At 39.7% G+C, this 17,125-nt stretch overlaps 2 protein-coding genes across 8 annotated transcripts; both read right to left on the bottom strand.

The window, feature by feature from the left end:
* Positions 1-1,021: 1,021 nt before the first annotated feature.
* cd164 (CD164 molecule, sialomucin) lies at positions 1,022-8,955 on the bottom strand. Of its 6 annotated transcripts, none has more exons than XM_088325128.1 (6): positions 8,699-8,955; positions 7,072-7,143; positions 4,048-4,122; positions 3,502-3,627; positions 3,291-3,377; positions 1,022-3,224 (listed from the first exon to the last, which is right to left on the bottom strand). In XM_088325128.1, the coding sequence occupies exons 1-6, from the start codon at positions 8,769-8,771 to the stop codon at positions 3,052-3,054; spliced, it is 606 nt and encodes a 201-aa protein (XP_088181254.1). In that variant the 5' UTR covers positions 8,772-8,955; the 3' UTR covers positions 1,022-3,051. The 6 variants fall into 6 exon arrangements, with proteins under 6 accessions (XP_088181254.1, XP_088181256.1, XP_088181255.1 ...); XM_088325130.1 differs by having other exon boundaries at positions 3,291-3,374; XM_088325129.1 differs by having other exon boundaries at positions 3,502-3,624.
* Positions 8,956-11,040: 2,085 nt separating this feature from the next.
* Positions 11,041-16,984, bottom strand: ppil6 (peptidylprolyl isomerase (cyclophilin)-like 6). 2 transcript variants are annotated; one of them, XM_088324871.1, is made up of 9 exons: positions 16,833-16,984; positions 16,116-16,195; positions 15,833-15,928; positions 15,511-15,690; positions 15,373-15,435; positions 13,737-13,884; positions 12,427-12,486; positions 12,218-12,353; positions 11,041-12,141 (listed from the first exon to the last, which is right to left on the bottom strand). In XM_088324871.1, the coding sequence occupies exons 1-9, from the start codon at positions 16,852-16,854 to the stop codon at positions 12,138-12,140; spliced, it is 789 nt and encodes a 262-aa protein (XP_088180997.1). In that variant the 5' UTR covers positions 16,855-16,984; the 3' UTR covers positions 11,041-12,137. The 2 variants fall into 2 exon arrangements, with proteins under 2 accessions (XP_088180997.1, XP_088180996.1); XM_088324870.1 differs by having other exon boundaries at positions 11,241-12,145.
* Between the last annotated feature and the right edge of the window lie 141 nt (positions 16,985-17,125).

The raw sequence follows: 17,125 nt of genomic DNA, 5'->3' as shown, positions 1-17,125 counted from the left end.
GGATGACCGGGCTTCAATGGATGTTGCATTAACAAATACGCAGATATTGTCAACACCAGATCAAAGCGGCGCTGCCACGAGCGGCTGCCTTTTCCAGCAGCTGCCCTATTGTTTTATTGTCTGCTCCTATCTTCGGTGTTTTTTCTTCCCGTTTTGACAACTACACTATGGATTACTTCTATCCTATGGACATGGGTTTTAACGCACAAGAAATGCGTGTATTCAAGGAATTTCAACTCCTTGCCCTGAAAAATTCTCATGCCGGCGTGATGAAGGGGCCTATCGTGGAAGAAAAGCCAGAGCTAGCGAAGCGGCTAGCGGCGTTATAAGTCTTCGGTACCATCCGTACTCATGGTAAATGCGAACTCACGACCAAATAAGATCATCGAGTGCTGGTGGAAAACATCGAAGCGCACAGGGAGCGCAGTAGCTGTGTTTTGCGGAAACGTGGCTCACGTTTAGCATTCCGGACGCTAACGTGTAGCCACCCGGAGCAATCCGGCTTCAATGCCGCTAAACAGAGACACGAAAGCCGGGGGGAATCGGAGAGGAGGCGGACTTGCTAACACGAGGTGGTGTATCCCTGGATTTTCACAAAGAAAAGTTTTCCATCTGCCGCAGGGATGTCGAATTTTTGGACTGGCGTGACGTCATCCACTTCGCTACAAGCACCCCGAGGGCATCATGTTCATCTGTTAATAAACAACGGGGTAGATTGCTGGAAGTGTGAATTTCCCTACGGGGATGAATAAAGTATCTATCTATCTAACATAAAATATAGGTTATTCATATGCTATAGAATAGAAGTGTGTTTTAAGCTTAGATTTAAACATTTCCAGTGTGACTAATTTTGTGGTAACAATATAATATACAATTAAAGGTGATTCTGGAGCCATTACATTATTTTAAGGGACACGTCAATGTTTTTGCCCAGTTGGCAAAGTATATATATAAAACATAATTTTAGTATGTAAAATGAGCAGGAAAAAAAATAATTCATCATCTATACTCCAGACAGTGATAACTTGAACAAACTTTATTGGGTCAACAGGCTGCAACATAAAGCAAAAAACTGTAAACAATGCAAACATGGAGACACAGCAAAAGTGCGGAAAAAAGGGCACATTTCTTTTTGTACAAAGCCATTGGAATCGTACCAAGAACTATTATGTCTTAAAGTGAAAAAAAAATGTATAGCACTCCGGTGTGTAGCAATCGGCCCAGTCGGGCATGCAGTTATTTTTTCAAACAATAGAAATACATACAGATAGGTAGATTTTAAAATGTACTGGCCTGCTTGAAGTCACCTTCGTTTCTACCAAGCGGTGCAGTGTACCACGCCAATTGTCCATATTTTCGTAAAGGGGGGGAGCTAAAAGCACTGACAGGTTGGTGATTGGTCAACATAGGTTGAAAATTTCTGATTTATTTCAAAATGACTGTATCGACCCCTAGTCGAAACAGAGGCTTTCACCGGTATGCGTTTGCTCCTGTGTTGAAATAAAACTGATTTTGAAGTTAAGGCTAGAATTGAAGGAGGGGGGGATACTCTGCTAGCTATTCATATTAAGGCGCATGGAGTTTTGTGGAGCTTTTGCACTCTTACAAACTTAACTGAATAAGGCACTTTTCCTGAAGGTGTGCAGGAGAGTGAGTAAGAAGCAGGCAACAATGGACGTGTGTTTGAACAATGTTAGCATGTGATGCTCGTCTAAAAGGAATTCAGGCTCGGTGAACCAATAGGACACCGAACACTCGAGTATTTCTGGACGAAAAAGGGGGTAGACGTAGCAAAAAAATACTGTGCATCTTTGGGCTGTAGCCTAAAGCCACAATGGAAAGTTAATAACAGGTAAGCATTCAATTTGGTTTCAGAACCGGACAAGCAATGCTAGTCCGTTCAACGCTCAAGTTACATAGGAAAACGTTTTTTTTTCAAGGCATTCTTACAACTGATCAAGTGGCTATACATCAGTGTGGAGTAAACACACACAAAAATAATGAAACATTCTGGCCTTAGCAAAGAAGCATCCTGCATGCATAACAGGCAACTAAATTAGCTTCGTAAAAGCAAAAGGAACAAGCAACACGACTTTCCTTCATTAAGACTTCCCTGAAATTCACGAAAAGCTAAGAAAGATCAACTATTTTGGCTACACAAACCAAGGATAGCAGCACGCAGCAAACCAGACGCCTAATTTATTAACATTTTTATTCTTAAGCCGCACCCGCTGATTGCAAGTCACCGTCATTAAGACAATGTCGAATTTGGTAGAGTGGGGTGGGAAATTCTTAAATACGACTTAACAAACCCGAGCTTCTATTCTTCCAAGGCCAACTAACTAAGGCTCTTCAGTCCAGCTGGGATACGGTAGAAATACAATCGTGCTTCCCTGGAGTTTCTTCCTCAAACCACAACAGACATTTAAAGGCACTTGACACCCACTAAATCTCAGAAAAGTGCACGCCGCTCGCTTCCAAACACCTGCATGAACCAAATCTCTACATTCCCCAAAAAATACTGTACAATCTTTTAGTCTAGAAGCCCACCCGTCGTCCGACAGCTGGTGGGATCTAAGGTGACAGCAGACAGGAAATGGACTCGCTGTTTTATTGCATCCAACTGCTCTTTCAAGGTAGTTGTAATGTTTTACAACTTGTTTTGGGTGATCTTTGCCCAGCAAGACAACATTGAGCTACTCCGCTAGCTAAGGCAAGTAGAATCGCAACCTCTTATTAACTATGACCAACATATACAAGATAAACGGCATTTGGGAACACACACACTGTTGGGTAAAAGCTAAACTACACATTCGCATTACAGTGGAACCTTGTAATGCAAACTCATTCGACTCAACAGTGTTTGATGTTCCACAACAATTAAGAAGAGGCTTTAAATAAAAACAATTTACAGGAATAACTGAATTTAAAGCCCCTAAACAGAGTAGCCGTAAAACACTGAGTTATAAAGGGGAGGCGGGCGGGAGGGTTTTGCTTGATAGGAATTATTCAGAGAGGTGTGGACAAAGTTCATTAGGATGCTGTATGGCCTCAAAGGGTGTGGTAGTTACGCTCCTTGGACTTGCAGAACTTGTAGAGGAAGAAGATGACCGCTTGCAGTCCCAGCACTAGCACGATGCCTCCGATGAAGCTGGCGGCGTCGAAAGTGGCACTTTTGTGAGCGGCTGGAGTGGGCGTGGCCGGTGCGCTCGTGGTGGACCCGCCTGAGCGTGATCGAAAATCATAAAGGGGATCGCCGCACGATTATTAAAGGGCGACAAGTTACTTACTTGAATTAGTTGATGCGGTTGTAAGTGCAACAGTGGTGCTGTTCACACTGGGTGTCGGAGCTGTGGTTGAAGAATTGGCAGCTGCTGCTGGGTAACAGTGAGTTAAGCATTTCATCACTCATTTTTAGTCTTCCACACAACTAGATTAATTGACAAAGATGGGAAAAACGCGAGCCAGGCAGACAGAACAAGAGACACAGCGAGGGGTTACCTGTAGTGGCCTCAGTGGTGCTTCTGTTAGTGACAACAGGGGTGGCGGATATTGCAGTAGTCGAGTGCGCCATAGCAGGAGAGGTGGTAGGAATTTTGGGAACTGGGGTAGTGGAGTCATTTTCTACTGTACAGGGAACCACCACCAGGATTAGATTTAGAAATTGGGGAACGACTGACAGCAACATTGGAAAACACGCCGACATTTGTCAGTTCAGGTAAAAACCACAAACCTCGTTAGCAAGAGAAATGGCAGCAGCCCAAGGATTTGACACATAAAAGCAAAACAGAATTAGAGCGACCAAGTTATAAAACAGTAAAAAGGGGGGGGGGGTATCTCTTAAACAATTCCATACAATCTAGACTATGAATCGAGGTGAGGGTTGATAATGACTATCATTTGACCTTAGAATACTTTGGTAACTTAGCAAACACAGCTTTTTATTGCCCCTACTATTCAAGCAGAACATGTAACTGAATCATTCGTTGTGTTCCACGGCTAAATCCGATCTATAATGTTCCTTCAGTGTACTGTTGGCGGACCTACCAGAGCAGCTGGCGTTGCTACAGGTGTTATTTGCCTCCAGGAGAGTCACATTTTGGCAACCAACACCAAGGGATGCTGAAATACAAGTAATCAATTTCAATTTTTAATAAAAGAAAGTTGAGCTAAAATATAAGGTGTACTTCAAGTAATTGTGTTAAATCCACCCAACAAGATGTTTTTTCAGACCCTTTATAACAGTATTCCCCCAACTATAGGACACCAACCACAATTTATACCATGTGACCAAAGAGGTATAAAATTCAAACCTGATTTGCGTCTGCCCATTACTCCACTTGACCAGTCACGTCACACAAAAAGTTAATCATTTTTTCTTTCCATGTATATTTATTATGTTAATAGTTTGCATGTATATGATACATCAATACATACTACAGTATAGAATATTGTTTTCATCTAGGGTACCAGGGGTTCACAGCCAATTAGCATACGTTTATTTCCAATATTATAGAGAAATTTCATTTTGTGATCCCCCTCACTACGGGAGTCGTACACACAATTTTTCAGTAGGATTAGTAATCTGGCTACATCAGGCACCAGATTGTACAGAGAAAATCCAAAATTGGCACCAGAGTGCTTTGCATTCTTTAAGTTTATGAGTAGGAGCACACCTGCCCAACTAAACCCAACTGGCAGTCATGTACTTTCTTTTTTCCTAATAAAATCAGTGCCTTTAAAAATAAAGTTCAGACTTTTAACAACTGAAACTAAAGTATCTTGAATGTATTAAAATGGCCGGTGATGTGACCGCTGCAACGTATTATCAAGATGTTTCTAGGGGAGCGTATGATCAAATTCAATTACTAATTAACCATGGCAAGGGACTTTGCCCCGTCGCGAAGAAATGTTTCCTGTGTCAGATAACACCAAGTCCCATTATCACCGCAGGTCAATTCCCAAAATCTTAGATCTTCTGTACATGTAAACACGCACAATAGATTTTTGTTAACCCAGAGATTATAATAGCGTTTCGCTGGCACAATTCTTTTTAGCGTTGACACTCGATGAGTCATGACTGATGGCGTCTTGTGACTCTGCCAGATTCTTTCCGTTTATCCTATGTTTTCCTATATGGGCCAAAGTATAGGTTTTTATTCCCATTTTATGAAATCAGAACATTGAATCACAAGGAAATAACTTCGATATTTATGCTGTAGATTTCCGCACTGAAGCGAAGTCTCCAATAAAAAAAAACATGACTCATCTTAGAAAGTTAATTTTCAAAAACGTGAGGGCGAAAGAGTCAAGAGTCTGGCAAAATTTTGAGTCAAGGCTCAAGTCGTTGTGAAAAACAAGCGCATAATCCTTAAAGTCAAACAGTCTATTAGCACCACACCTTGCAAAGTACGTATGATACAACACACAACAATTAAAGCTGGTTGGCCCTGATCCGGTTTAGGATGCATTGTGCTGACATAATAACTGAACAAAAACTTGTTTTACACGCGACAGTGCTTTTAGACTAGATACTACCGCTACGGTCTGCAGTGGGTCAGCTATGACTTTGATTTCATTGAAAAGAAGGTTGTCACGTGTTTAAGTATTCTTGACACCTTTTCAGGGACTTGGCACGTCAAAGGTAAAATTGTGGGGTGGAATTTGGTAGTGCTGCTGCAATCTAGCATTAAGCTGTGAAAGGTAGGGCCGGCTCGCTGACATTTGCAGGATAGTTGACATTAGTGCTAAGCTTATACAAACGGCACAAATGGCTTTGAGGGAAAAAAAAAAATCTCTGAAATCATAACCAAGCCTACAGGCAATGTAAATGAACTTGTGGCATTTAAACATTGAAATATCCACCACATGGTTGAAGATGATTATTTAGGACGGAGCAAACAAGCCGCTTCAGTGTTTATTTTCCATTTTAAAAACAGACGTCACGACAGACTACGGCAGGGCCGGTTTTTGCTGAATTCAAAACAAATGGGTCATCCATTTTTGACCCAAAGTGAACCCCGTGGGGACCTGTTTAGCCAAGTTTGCATTTAGTTCATGGGATAAACTTTGAGAAAAGCTTTTCAGTTTAAGGTGTGTCCGCTAAATGAAGTCTATTCAACTAAAAAAACAAACAAAACAAATATATATATATATATATATATATATATATATATATATATATATATATAAACTGGTTTTAACAAATTCAACTAAATTAAATCAGATTAATTGGATTTTATCTTTGCAATTCTTGTCTGCCATAAAAGAAAAGGTATAGGCCAAGCTTTCTTTATTAATAGACCAAACCAAACAATTCCAAGACAGACCAGTTCCAGAATTGAACCTTTATATTCTCCTGACTCGTCAAACCAGTTGCCTCCATAAAAAATTCTTAACTTTTCTTTTCAAATGATTGTGCTGCAAATTTGAGTCAAGTCAGTCAGGATGAGCCACTTTTCAGTGAAAATGCTGTCCTGTAGGATTTTCACTCTCAGTTTCCTTATTCACTGGTTGTGAAGATAAGGTTTCCTGCCACCGAAAGCCTTGCTTCCTCGCCTGCCTATGTTCCAGCAAATTTAACGGTATCAGGAGCAACCACATGCTCAGCCTCTGCAACTTTGACCTCTCCTTTGTGTGTTAAGTGAGCTGAAAATATGAGTGTGTTGATCAAATCCAATTTTTCCTATCATTATAGTTCATAGTACCAAAGACCAGGGCTAGAAAATGTTTTGGTTTTTGATATGTGCTTATTGCTAAATAAAAAAACAACTTAGTGCACCTAACCAAATTTGCATTTGTCACCTTATTTAACACAATTAAAGCAAAAGAATACAAGTAATAGCATCTTCAACCTGTAATAATGACACCACAATGAAGCTAGCTTCCCAGATTCACACTGACGCCCGTGTATTTGTTGTTGCAGAACTTGACCAAGCCTTATGCAGTCAGTGGCTCTTCCCTACATTCCTTCCATTTTTAGGATTCAGAATTCTGATCGGACAATTCGGCCCCCACAAAGAATGACCTGTGGTGTTCTCGTCACACATTTGGGGACTGATGGATACTCACATGATGTGCAGTTGAGCCACTGGCAGTCATCTGTCGCTGCACACGCGCTACACGAGAGAGCGAGGCATTCAACTGCAAACATAACAATCACACTTAACAATATATTTTTTTTTTTCATTCTTGCTTTGCTAATTTCAGGACAAAAAACAGAAAATAATTAGCTGTGAAAATGTTTTCCTTTTCTCTCTCAAATTCTAAATCAAACCAGTAGCTAAATGTGAATACATTCACAATTCCTACAAAGACATCTTGAATGAATCTTAGTTGAATGAAACAAAAACCGTTTAGATGATCATATTTGTCATGATCATATTAATGATTCATATTTATCACTATTATCATTTGCAGCAGCTCTCATTTAAAGTGTAAGTATGTCAATATTTTGAAAGAACAAAATTTTAGGCATCTCAGAATTTCACATAAAAATTGCATGCTCAATAAACATCTTGAGAAAAACGAACTGGTGATGTTCGATACTTTTTTCCAGACACTCTACTCGAGTAGACATAATATTCACTTCCCTCTGCAAAAGTACTGATATTTTCTAAAAAATACCTTTGAATTTCAACAAAACGTTTTTTTATAATAGTATTTACCCAACGACAAGTTATGGTCCTTCTAATTTCATGTTTGTGGTCCAATAATCAAGTATTATATCGTATAATAAACTTAAGTTAGGGCCGCAGCAACGAATCGATAAAACGATTATTAAAAACGTTGGTTACTAATTTCATCATCCATTAGTTGTGTTGCATGATTTGTGAGCCACTAAGCCTTTTAAATCAATTTTTCTTTGCATTTTGGTCTTGAATGAAAGTCCAAATCTAATATGATCTTTGGATAAGATGGTAGAAAAATAATAACAGGTGTATAACATCATTTGTATGTATTTCTGCTTGTCTTAAGGTATAAAACAAACACTTTGATTTTTCATGATAGAATATTCAGTCGTTTTGGGCTTTATTTGTCCATCTGCCCAAAACTTAAATATTTGACAGAAAGGAAATTAAAATTAAACTAGCCTAATTGTTAGTTGCAGCCCCATTGGCGACTTCGTTTGGTGAATCAATGCTTGAACAAGTACAGTTTGTTCTTTTGGTTCTGTGTATAATAAAATGTTTACTTTTGTCATGATTTTAAAAAATGTCCCCACTTTAGATTTCGCTTCACTAACAATTTTAGAGATTTTATTCATATATAAACACGACGCTACTAATTAGGACAATTTGTTCTAAACTAAACAAAGTAGGGTGTTTATCTTGAACTAATAATTTGGAATCAATTTTCCCAAGTAATTTTCAAACAAACTACATAATATACATACAGTGAAAATATGACATTTGAAGGGTTACGTTTATTGATTTAAAGGCTATAATTCGGTTCCATTCTGTTATTTTCGAAATGGGAAAGCGGTTTTTCCCTCCTGACCAACATGGAAATGAAACTGACCAGTCACCGATAAAACATTTGTGATACGCATTAAGCCTTCAGGGATTGTACGTGGCATTTTATGTATAGTATTCGAAAACATTGTAGATTTTTTTTTTTATATCTGCGTACACGGAAACGCTAACACACGTGGCTCCAGGCTAGACATTAGCATGGCGGGAGGGCATGAGTGTCCTACCTGAGTCTGACGCGGAGGACGCGCCAATGAAAGCGAGGGTTGCTGCGACGATGAAATACACTTTAGCATTCATGGTTGTGTTCCGACAATTTTAAGCAGTTTCGAGAGAATTAAGCATCAAGAATGGAGAAGCGGTGGTTTTCTTTGGTTTCGTCGTCGCCGTCGTCGTCGTCGTCGCCGCGGATTTATTTGCTCGAAGCTTCGCTGGCTGAACTGAACACTTCCTACTTGGCACGTCACGTGAGTTGTGTATAAACCCGGGGGCGGGGTGGAATAGTGCAACGTCAGCAACTATCGCTTCCGATTTTGGACTTACGCAAAACATGATTTGTCATACATTAAGCATCATCAAGTTTTATTTTTTTAATAAATGTCTGGCATTCTCTAGAAACATTTGGATTTGGTCGATATTTTATATCTGCTATAAAAATGTTTTGTTTTTTTTACCAAAATAGTAACACTTCAAATAAATCAATAATATAGCAGAAGTAAATGGAAGGAGACCAAGAGGATTGACGTGGATGGATGGTGTTATGAGTGCACTACAGGAAAGAGGTCTAAATATAATGGAAGCTAGAGCTCTTGTTGGTGTTATGAATGAGTGGAGAGGTGTTGTAAAAGGATAGTGGGATGTTTAGACATGTTCTAAGGGATGGGCAGGGCACCTGTATGATGCGGCAGGGGTAAACCAGTGAAAGCTGTCGGGCCCTGCTGTTGAACAGAAGAGTGTGTTGTGTCACCCTGACCCGAGTGATATGGCCGCTTTCTTGTGTCCCGTTTAATCTGGAAGGACGAAAGCATGACCAACTTGGGTGCCGAGGTGCTTAACTTGTTTGGGTGTTTGGGTTGGCCATGGTCCAAAAATGTTTGTGTTTGTTTTTTTTTGCTACCTTTTCCCTTTAATTATTTTCTTTGTTTTTGTATGTTTTTGTCTTGCTGTCGGTCATCCCTCTCGAGGGATGTGGCCAGGGTAGAGAGATAGAGAGATAGATAGAAGGATAGATATATGTCAGTTTCAAGGTTGGAGGGGATATTCATCAAGGATGCCCTTATTTTTCTATAGGGTTATAAAATGATCTCATAAATTATAGGAAAATAACGGCAAATATATTAAGTAAGAAGCTTTCAATTATTTAACTAGCAGACGACACAACACCCTGTATTAAGGATGATGCTTGAATCTTAGTACTGTAAATGTGAAATCTTGCCTATCAAGTAACACTTAGTCAAATCTATCAGTAATATTCCTGTAGGAACCGAAATTGGGATCACAATAACCAAGGACGAACATAAAATAACTGCTTTGAACCATGGGCGTGACCAGCCCGTTTTTGGGGTGCTCAAGCACCCCCAAATTCAATCCAAGCACCCTCAAAAAGAATATCATTTATGAAAGGACAGGATAGGCTTGAATATGATGAAATATGTTAGATATTTGAAAACAAAACCAAAATGTGATCAACCCAGCGGCTGAAATACTCCTCTGCCTTAAAATGTTTCAGTCCGTTTGATTCCTAGCACAGCGTTCAATATTGAGTTTTGTAATATTATTGTAATTCTTTTTTTTTTATTTAATATTTTTGTAGAATTTCTGCAGTCACATTTTTGTAGAATTTCTGTATTTTTTAGTATTTCTGTTGTAATATTTATGTAGCAGTAATTTTATTTTATATTAGTCTGTCAACATGTGCACTTAACTGAAAAAAAAATAAGTATGCTGTGTTTTTTTATATTAGTCTGTCAACATGTGCACTTAACTAAAAAAAAATAAGTATGCTATGTTTTTTTTCAGAAATGTCACAACCAGAACGGAATTAAGACCCAGATGCGTAACGTTAAGCACAAGTTTACTAAGATTAAGAGGAAAGGGAGCGCCCGTGATCCGGTGCTCGCTGGATGCTGGAAGCAAGTCGCTTACAGAATCGGAACGTGTTCCGAATGCGGAAGGGGATCTTCTGGAGCGAGAGATCGTGGTGTCGAAAACGGAAAAAATAGGTTGACAGGAGAGCAAAACGTGGTCGGGATCAAAAACGAGTCGTAAGCTGGGACGGGAGAGTAAAACGTAGTCAGGGTCAAAAAACAGGTCGTAGCTGGAGACAAACGGGGAAATCGGGGGTGGACGGGTGGGAAACGGGTGAAAAAGCGGGACCAACAGGTGTCAGAGTCAAAGTGCTTTCCTTGTAGAAACAGAGGTTCGCTGACGGAATGACAACAGGCGAGTGAAAGGACTAAGCTTAAAAAGGACAGGGAACCAATCAGGAGGCCAGCAGCGGCTGGAGACAAATGAGTGGGCATAGGTGAAATCAATCAGTCATCTTGACAAGGAAGTGTTTTTTCCCCCCATAAAGCTTAAAATGAGGCGGGCATGCAATTGCAATCAAACTATGTTTTTAAATTTTTTCATTTTTAATAATAAACTGTTTGAATTATGTCGTGTTTGTTAAATATTTCCATTCTAATATTGGAAATTGCTACTGTCAATCTGATGCCACCGTAACTGTCTGACCAACAGGGTTGGGTAGGGTTACCTTAACTGGATTACTTTCAATTACTTTTGGATTACTCCAATACCAAATATGCTAATAAAAGACAAAAGAAACTAAATATGAATAAAATTATGACTCACAGTACGTGGTAAGCTTTCTCTCCTGGCTTTGATCTCTTTGATCTCCGGCAAAACTAACATAAAATGCGACCAAAACAAAATGAAAATAAATCCAAACAGCTTGCCAACATCATTTTTGCCATTCCATGTATTCCGTTACTCCCCAAGCCTGCACAAAATTTAGTCATTTTATTCATATTTAGTTTCTTTTGTCTTCTCATCTCATCTCATCAGCCGTACCGCTTATCCTCAGTAGGGTCGCGGGGGGCTGGAGCCCATCCCAGCAATCATCGGGCAGTGGGCAGGGGACACCCTGAACTGGTTTCCAGCCAATCGCAGGGCACACAGGGACAGACAACTCATTCGCTCATTCACACCTAGGGACAATTTGGACCGGCCAATTCACCTGAAATGCATGTCTTTGGAATGTGGGAGGAAACCGGAGTGCCCGGAGGAAACCCACGCAAGCACGGGGAGAACATACAAACTCCGCACAGAAAGTCTGGAGCTGGATTTGAACCCACGACAGGTTCCCATGACATGAACTGTGCCGCACAAGCGCTAACCACTGCGCCGCCGTGCTGCCCCCTTCTTTTGTCTTTTATTAGCATATTTGGTATTGGAGTAATCCAAAAGTAATTGAAAGTAATCCGGTTAAAGTAACCCTACCCAACCCTGCTGACCAATATCCAGAACAAAACAGTTACAATGTAAAGAAGTAGATGCTGTGTTATAGTTTAAACACACCACAGCTTATAACTGTGCATTCCTGGTTGGGTCTCTGATTGGTCGTCGGGGACTCTTCGATCCTCTTGAGAACGTCGACGCCTTCCACTACCTGCCTAAAAAACACGAACCACTTTCAGTCCAGTCGGATTATGAACAGCGAGTTTTGTGTCGTCGTGGCAACTAACCCAAATGCGACGTAGGTTAGGTCCATCCACCTTGTTTGTTGCAGGGTGATGTAGAACTGTGAGCCGTTGCTGTGGGGGCCTTTGTTGGCCATTCCTAGAGTACCCCGCTTGTCGTGGGAAAGTGCAAAGCTCTCGTCTGAAAGCAGAAGGGAAAAAAGTTCCAATTAGGCAATATTGTTCGACGTCATTTCAACCGCTATTTGCTGTACCGTCAAATGTTGCGCCATAGATGGACTCGCCTCCGTTTCCTTTTCTTTCTGGAGTGATATCTGCATAAGACACAATATAGCAATTTGCTGTACGTGCATTACAGATACCAATACAGAGGACTCCAAGGATACGGTGTCCCCGCCTTATGATGTTTTCACTTTGCAGTGTGGAAAAAGATTTTTTCGGCCCCCCTTCACGGCATTTCCCCACCATATGACAACAAATTATTTTGTATGCCGAAAAACTACAAAAAAAATTGCGGTGTTCGTGCTTTTGACGACTTACTAAATGATATATATCTAATTCTTATATTTAAGCATTTCGTCATGTATTTTGTAATTTGTCGTGTGGTTGTTTTTGTTTTTTTTTTTACATATTTTTCGGCTATTGGTCGATATTGTATAAATTGCTAGTCTGCCATTGGTTTGCCTCACGGCTTAATGGATATACAATTTAGCTGTTAGATGAGCAACCTCCCGGAATGCCTATTTCTGTCATGATTACCGGTGTGAATCACCAGTGCTCGCTCATTTGATGCCAACCGCTGCGGGCTCTGATTGGCTCCCTGTCCATAATTAAACCCAGTCCTGTCTATCCCCTGTTGTCAGTCCGTCTGCCAACCTCTGTTTGTACAAGACAAGCCTTTTTCGACCCTGACTCTCGCCTGTCCCGTTTTTGCTCCCGTTTGTCTTAGGCTACGACCTGTTTTGATCCCGACCACGTCTGCTTTCCCGTCCCGGCTTACAATCCATATTTGATCCCGACTACATTTATTCTCTCGTCCTGGCTTACGATTCGTTTCCGACCCCACAGCGCTTTGCTCTCGCAGTCCCGGCTATCAACCTGTTCTCCGTTCCTGACACCGCCATCACTGTCTACAAAAGATCCACTTCCGTGTTCAGATCACAGTCCGAGTGCGAGAGAGACTTGCTTCCCGCTTCCAGCGAACACCGGATCGTGGGCGCAGCCCTTCCACTTTCTTTCAATAAAACTTGTGGTAAACGTTACGCAATTGGGTCCTGTTTCCGTTCTGGTCCTGACAATATCCTTCTTCAGTTTAGAATTGTGTGTGCTTTGTAAAGACTTGGAGATTCAATACTCTTTTCTACAGTTCTTATTCGCTTTCGGTCCCAAGGCTTGCAGTGATGCTAAAGGGAGAAGCAAACACATGATAATCATGGAAATGAAACTTTTCTTAGTATATACGAAGAAACCACACAAAATGCTATGTTGCATGGGCATAAACAATCAACGATCGGGAGTATCGTTAAGAATAATAACTTTCCTTATTGCATGTGCCGGGGCATACCTCCGCCTTGCACCCAGCCATTTGGCACCACCCGGTGAAACAGGGAGCCCTTGTAGCAGAGAGGATAGCCTGCGGTGGAAAGGCCCCGCTCTCCTGTGCACAGAGCTTCAAAGTTCCATGATGTCTTGGGGCAAACGTCCGAGAAGAGCTGCTTAAGAGTGAACTGATTAAAGACAGTTGCTTCTCAGAACATATATACAGTCTTCTTTTAATTGTATTTCTTAACCAGGGATGTAGTAAATCTAATGTTGTAAAATATTATCATCATCATGTTTGCTAGTTATTATTCAAGTTTGGATAACTTTTACCAAAGGAGGGTCAAGTACCAGTACCAGGTATTAGTATCAGAGCTGATACCAGCTTTTTATGCTATCAGCACTCGGGTTGCCACCCAATAATGTAGCAATGTGGAACCTGAAATAAAATTAAAACTTTTTTACCCTAAATAAGTGCAATATTATATGCAAAATGTGTTCAAAATATCAAACATTTTTTGCAGAGGGAAGAGAATTATTTCTATGAATGGTATTGATGACTACTCAAGATTGGTATTGACTCACGATTGTGGCGATACAAGTAACAGCTGAGGAATTATGAATTTAATTTTGCATTTAACACAATTTCAAGAAAATTGTCAGGACCAGGATGGAAACAGGACCCAATTGTGTTAAGTTTCTTACAAGTTTTATTAAAGGGAAGAGGAAGGGCTGCGCCCACAATCCAGAGTTCGCTAGGTGCGGGAAGCAAGTCGCTCTCGTACTCGGACTGTGATCCGAACACAGAAGTCAATCTTCCGTAGCGAGCAATGGCGGTGTCAAGGACGGAAATACAGGTCGATAGCCGGGACAGGAGAACAAAGCCATGGTCAGGGTCAGAAACGAGTCGTAAGTCAGAATAGGAGTGAAGACGTGGTCAGGATCAAAACGGGTCGAAGCCGGAGACAGACAGGAGCAAAAACGGGACAGGTGGGAGTCAGGGTCGAAAAAGGTTTGTCTAGTATTCACTGAGGTTCGCAGACGGACTGACAAAAGGGGACAGACAGGACAGGGTACAAATACTGATCGGGAGCCAATCAGAACCCGCGGCAGTTGTCGCCAAAGGAGCGGGCACAGCTGAGTCACATCAGTAATCATGACAAAAATTATAATTTTGATATGTAAATTTGAATATATATATATATATATATATATATATATATATATATATATATATATATATATATATATATATATATATATATATATATATATGTGTCCTTTTGAAGTAGATAGGAAAATATATTATGTAATAGTGGTATCTGTATTTATAGTAGGCAGTAACAGTTACAAAAAGTGGTATCAGACATTCCTGATTTTAAGTACCGGTACAGTTGGGGGTAAAAAAACAGTATTGGTGCCATGTCAGCTTTATGAAAACTTTATCTAGGATTTTGGTCTATATAGGTATCGGCTACGGAGTTATACTTGAAATAAAATATTTAGGGAATATATTTTTTCTTAATTTCATGCTGTTTTAAGTTTGATGTTTTTTGTTTAAGTGTAATTTTATGCAAAAGTTACCTTTGGTATATCTTAAAGCGTTTTTAAAAAGTTTTTATACTGTACCTCTATAGTATTTACAAATGCCAATAATTTACCTCAAGCAACAACCTCCCCACCGGCTCTCCTCCGATCTCGATGTCCATGTAGACAAACCTGTGCTGAATATAAAAAAGCAACGTTAACACCTTGAGAGGCTTCACTGGTGTAAGTCAGCAGTTTGACGATAGACCTGCCTTAGTTGCACGGAGATGTTTCAAGTAATATTCCTCCACGGACAAAGCCTGCGGCTCGTCGCACGTGAAGGCCCACTGATCTTTAGCCCAGACGGCGAGAGCGATTTCATCCCCTACAAACTGGCCGTCCACAAAGCACATGACGCCGCTGGAGAACTGCCACACTTCGCCACGCATTTCCTTCAGTTAAAGAAAGGCCTTACATGATATGAGCAGTTTGAGTTGTAGATCATTTAAGATGTGTGTGAATATGTCTCCTGGTCACAGCTGGGCGGAAGCTTGTTAAAAAATTAATATATCCACGTCTTTGATTTTGTCTTACCTTCTTCTGGTTGTCTAGAAATGAATGCCAGTCAAATTCTAGTAACGGAACAATTTCTGGTTCCATAAACTCACGAGGAAACTTCTGTTTTAGTCCCTGTTTCAAGAGAAAAAAATACAATTTCAGAACATCCCTCCAAAAGATTCTTCATCTACATATTCTGGACCCTAGCCCAAGTTACAGCTCTTAAACGAAACACAGACCCCTTACCAAACAGTAAAGCAATTCACCCGACCAATTTTATTTCCTCAGAAAATTCTGTTTAAAACAACATGTTGCTTACCTCGGTGATGCCTTTTGCAAGATGAAAATGTAGCTCTTTAATCAAGCCCACTATTTTGATAAGCAGTTTTGGTTCCAGGCCTGAAAAACAAATAACAATAACATAACACAACACCCCCAAAAAAGAATAAATCACTATATTTTGTCCATCCATGAAATATTTCTTAAGTAAAATGATTAAAAATTATTATGTGTGTTTTTTTTTTTCTTTTTTTTTTCTTTGGGTGTATATTTTGATGTATTAATTTATATATATATATATATATATATATATATATATATATATATATATATATATATATATATATTTCTTTTTGTATGGATTTATTGTATGAGCATTTATTCTTATTTTCTATTAATAGCATTTTTTGTTCTTTGTTGTTCCTTCTGTTATTTATGAGTGTGTCAAGTGTATATATTTTGTGTTGATGTAAGATGGGGGAATCAAACCTCTGTCAAAAATGGGTGTGAGAAATAAAAAGTTAAAAAAAATAAAATAATAATAATAACTGTGAGTAAAGATAAAAAGCTTTAGTGATTTCAATCTATTAATACTCAGAACATATTAGTATGCTTTTGACCTAATTTTATCGCCCAAACTATTTAAGAAACACTAAGATAAACATTATGAGCAATTGCAGATGCATATAAATAATCCCTTGTGTAGGCTACGCTAACAATACAACAACATACAGTGTAATCAGTATTTTTCACAAACCGTTCGTGAGCGAAGCAGACATTTCAGACGACAATCAGGTGGAAGTTTTGAGCTAAGGGATTTACAAAGTTTTTTCTTGTTTTATGTTTTTTTTTTTTTTTAGAATGTATTAAATTCCAACAACGAATATTGGGTAATAGTAGCAGTGGCCTATAAACAACGGTGGCGTATCCATGGTAACAAGCATCCAGTGGCGCTTGAACCCGACGTCATATTAATGCGCCTATGGCAACGTCCCATTTAGTTGTAGTGACCTCTATCAACTACAGCTATCTGGTTATTGTCAGATTTAA

The sequence above is a fragment of the Urocampus carinirostris genome, chromosome 20, assembly GCF_059441175.1.
Source record: "Urocampus carinirostris isolate Australia breed hairy pipefish chromosome 20, RoL_Ucar_1.0, whole genome shotgun sequence".
Classification (NCBI taxonomy): Eukaryota; Metazoa; Chordata; class Actinopteri; order Syngnathiformes; family Syngnathidae; genus Urocampus; species Urocampus carinirostris.
Note: the sequence above shows the minus strand (reverse complement) of the source record. Positions and strands in the feature narration are given on the sequence as shown.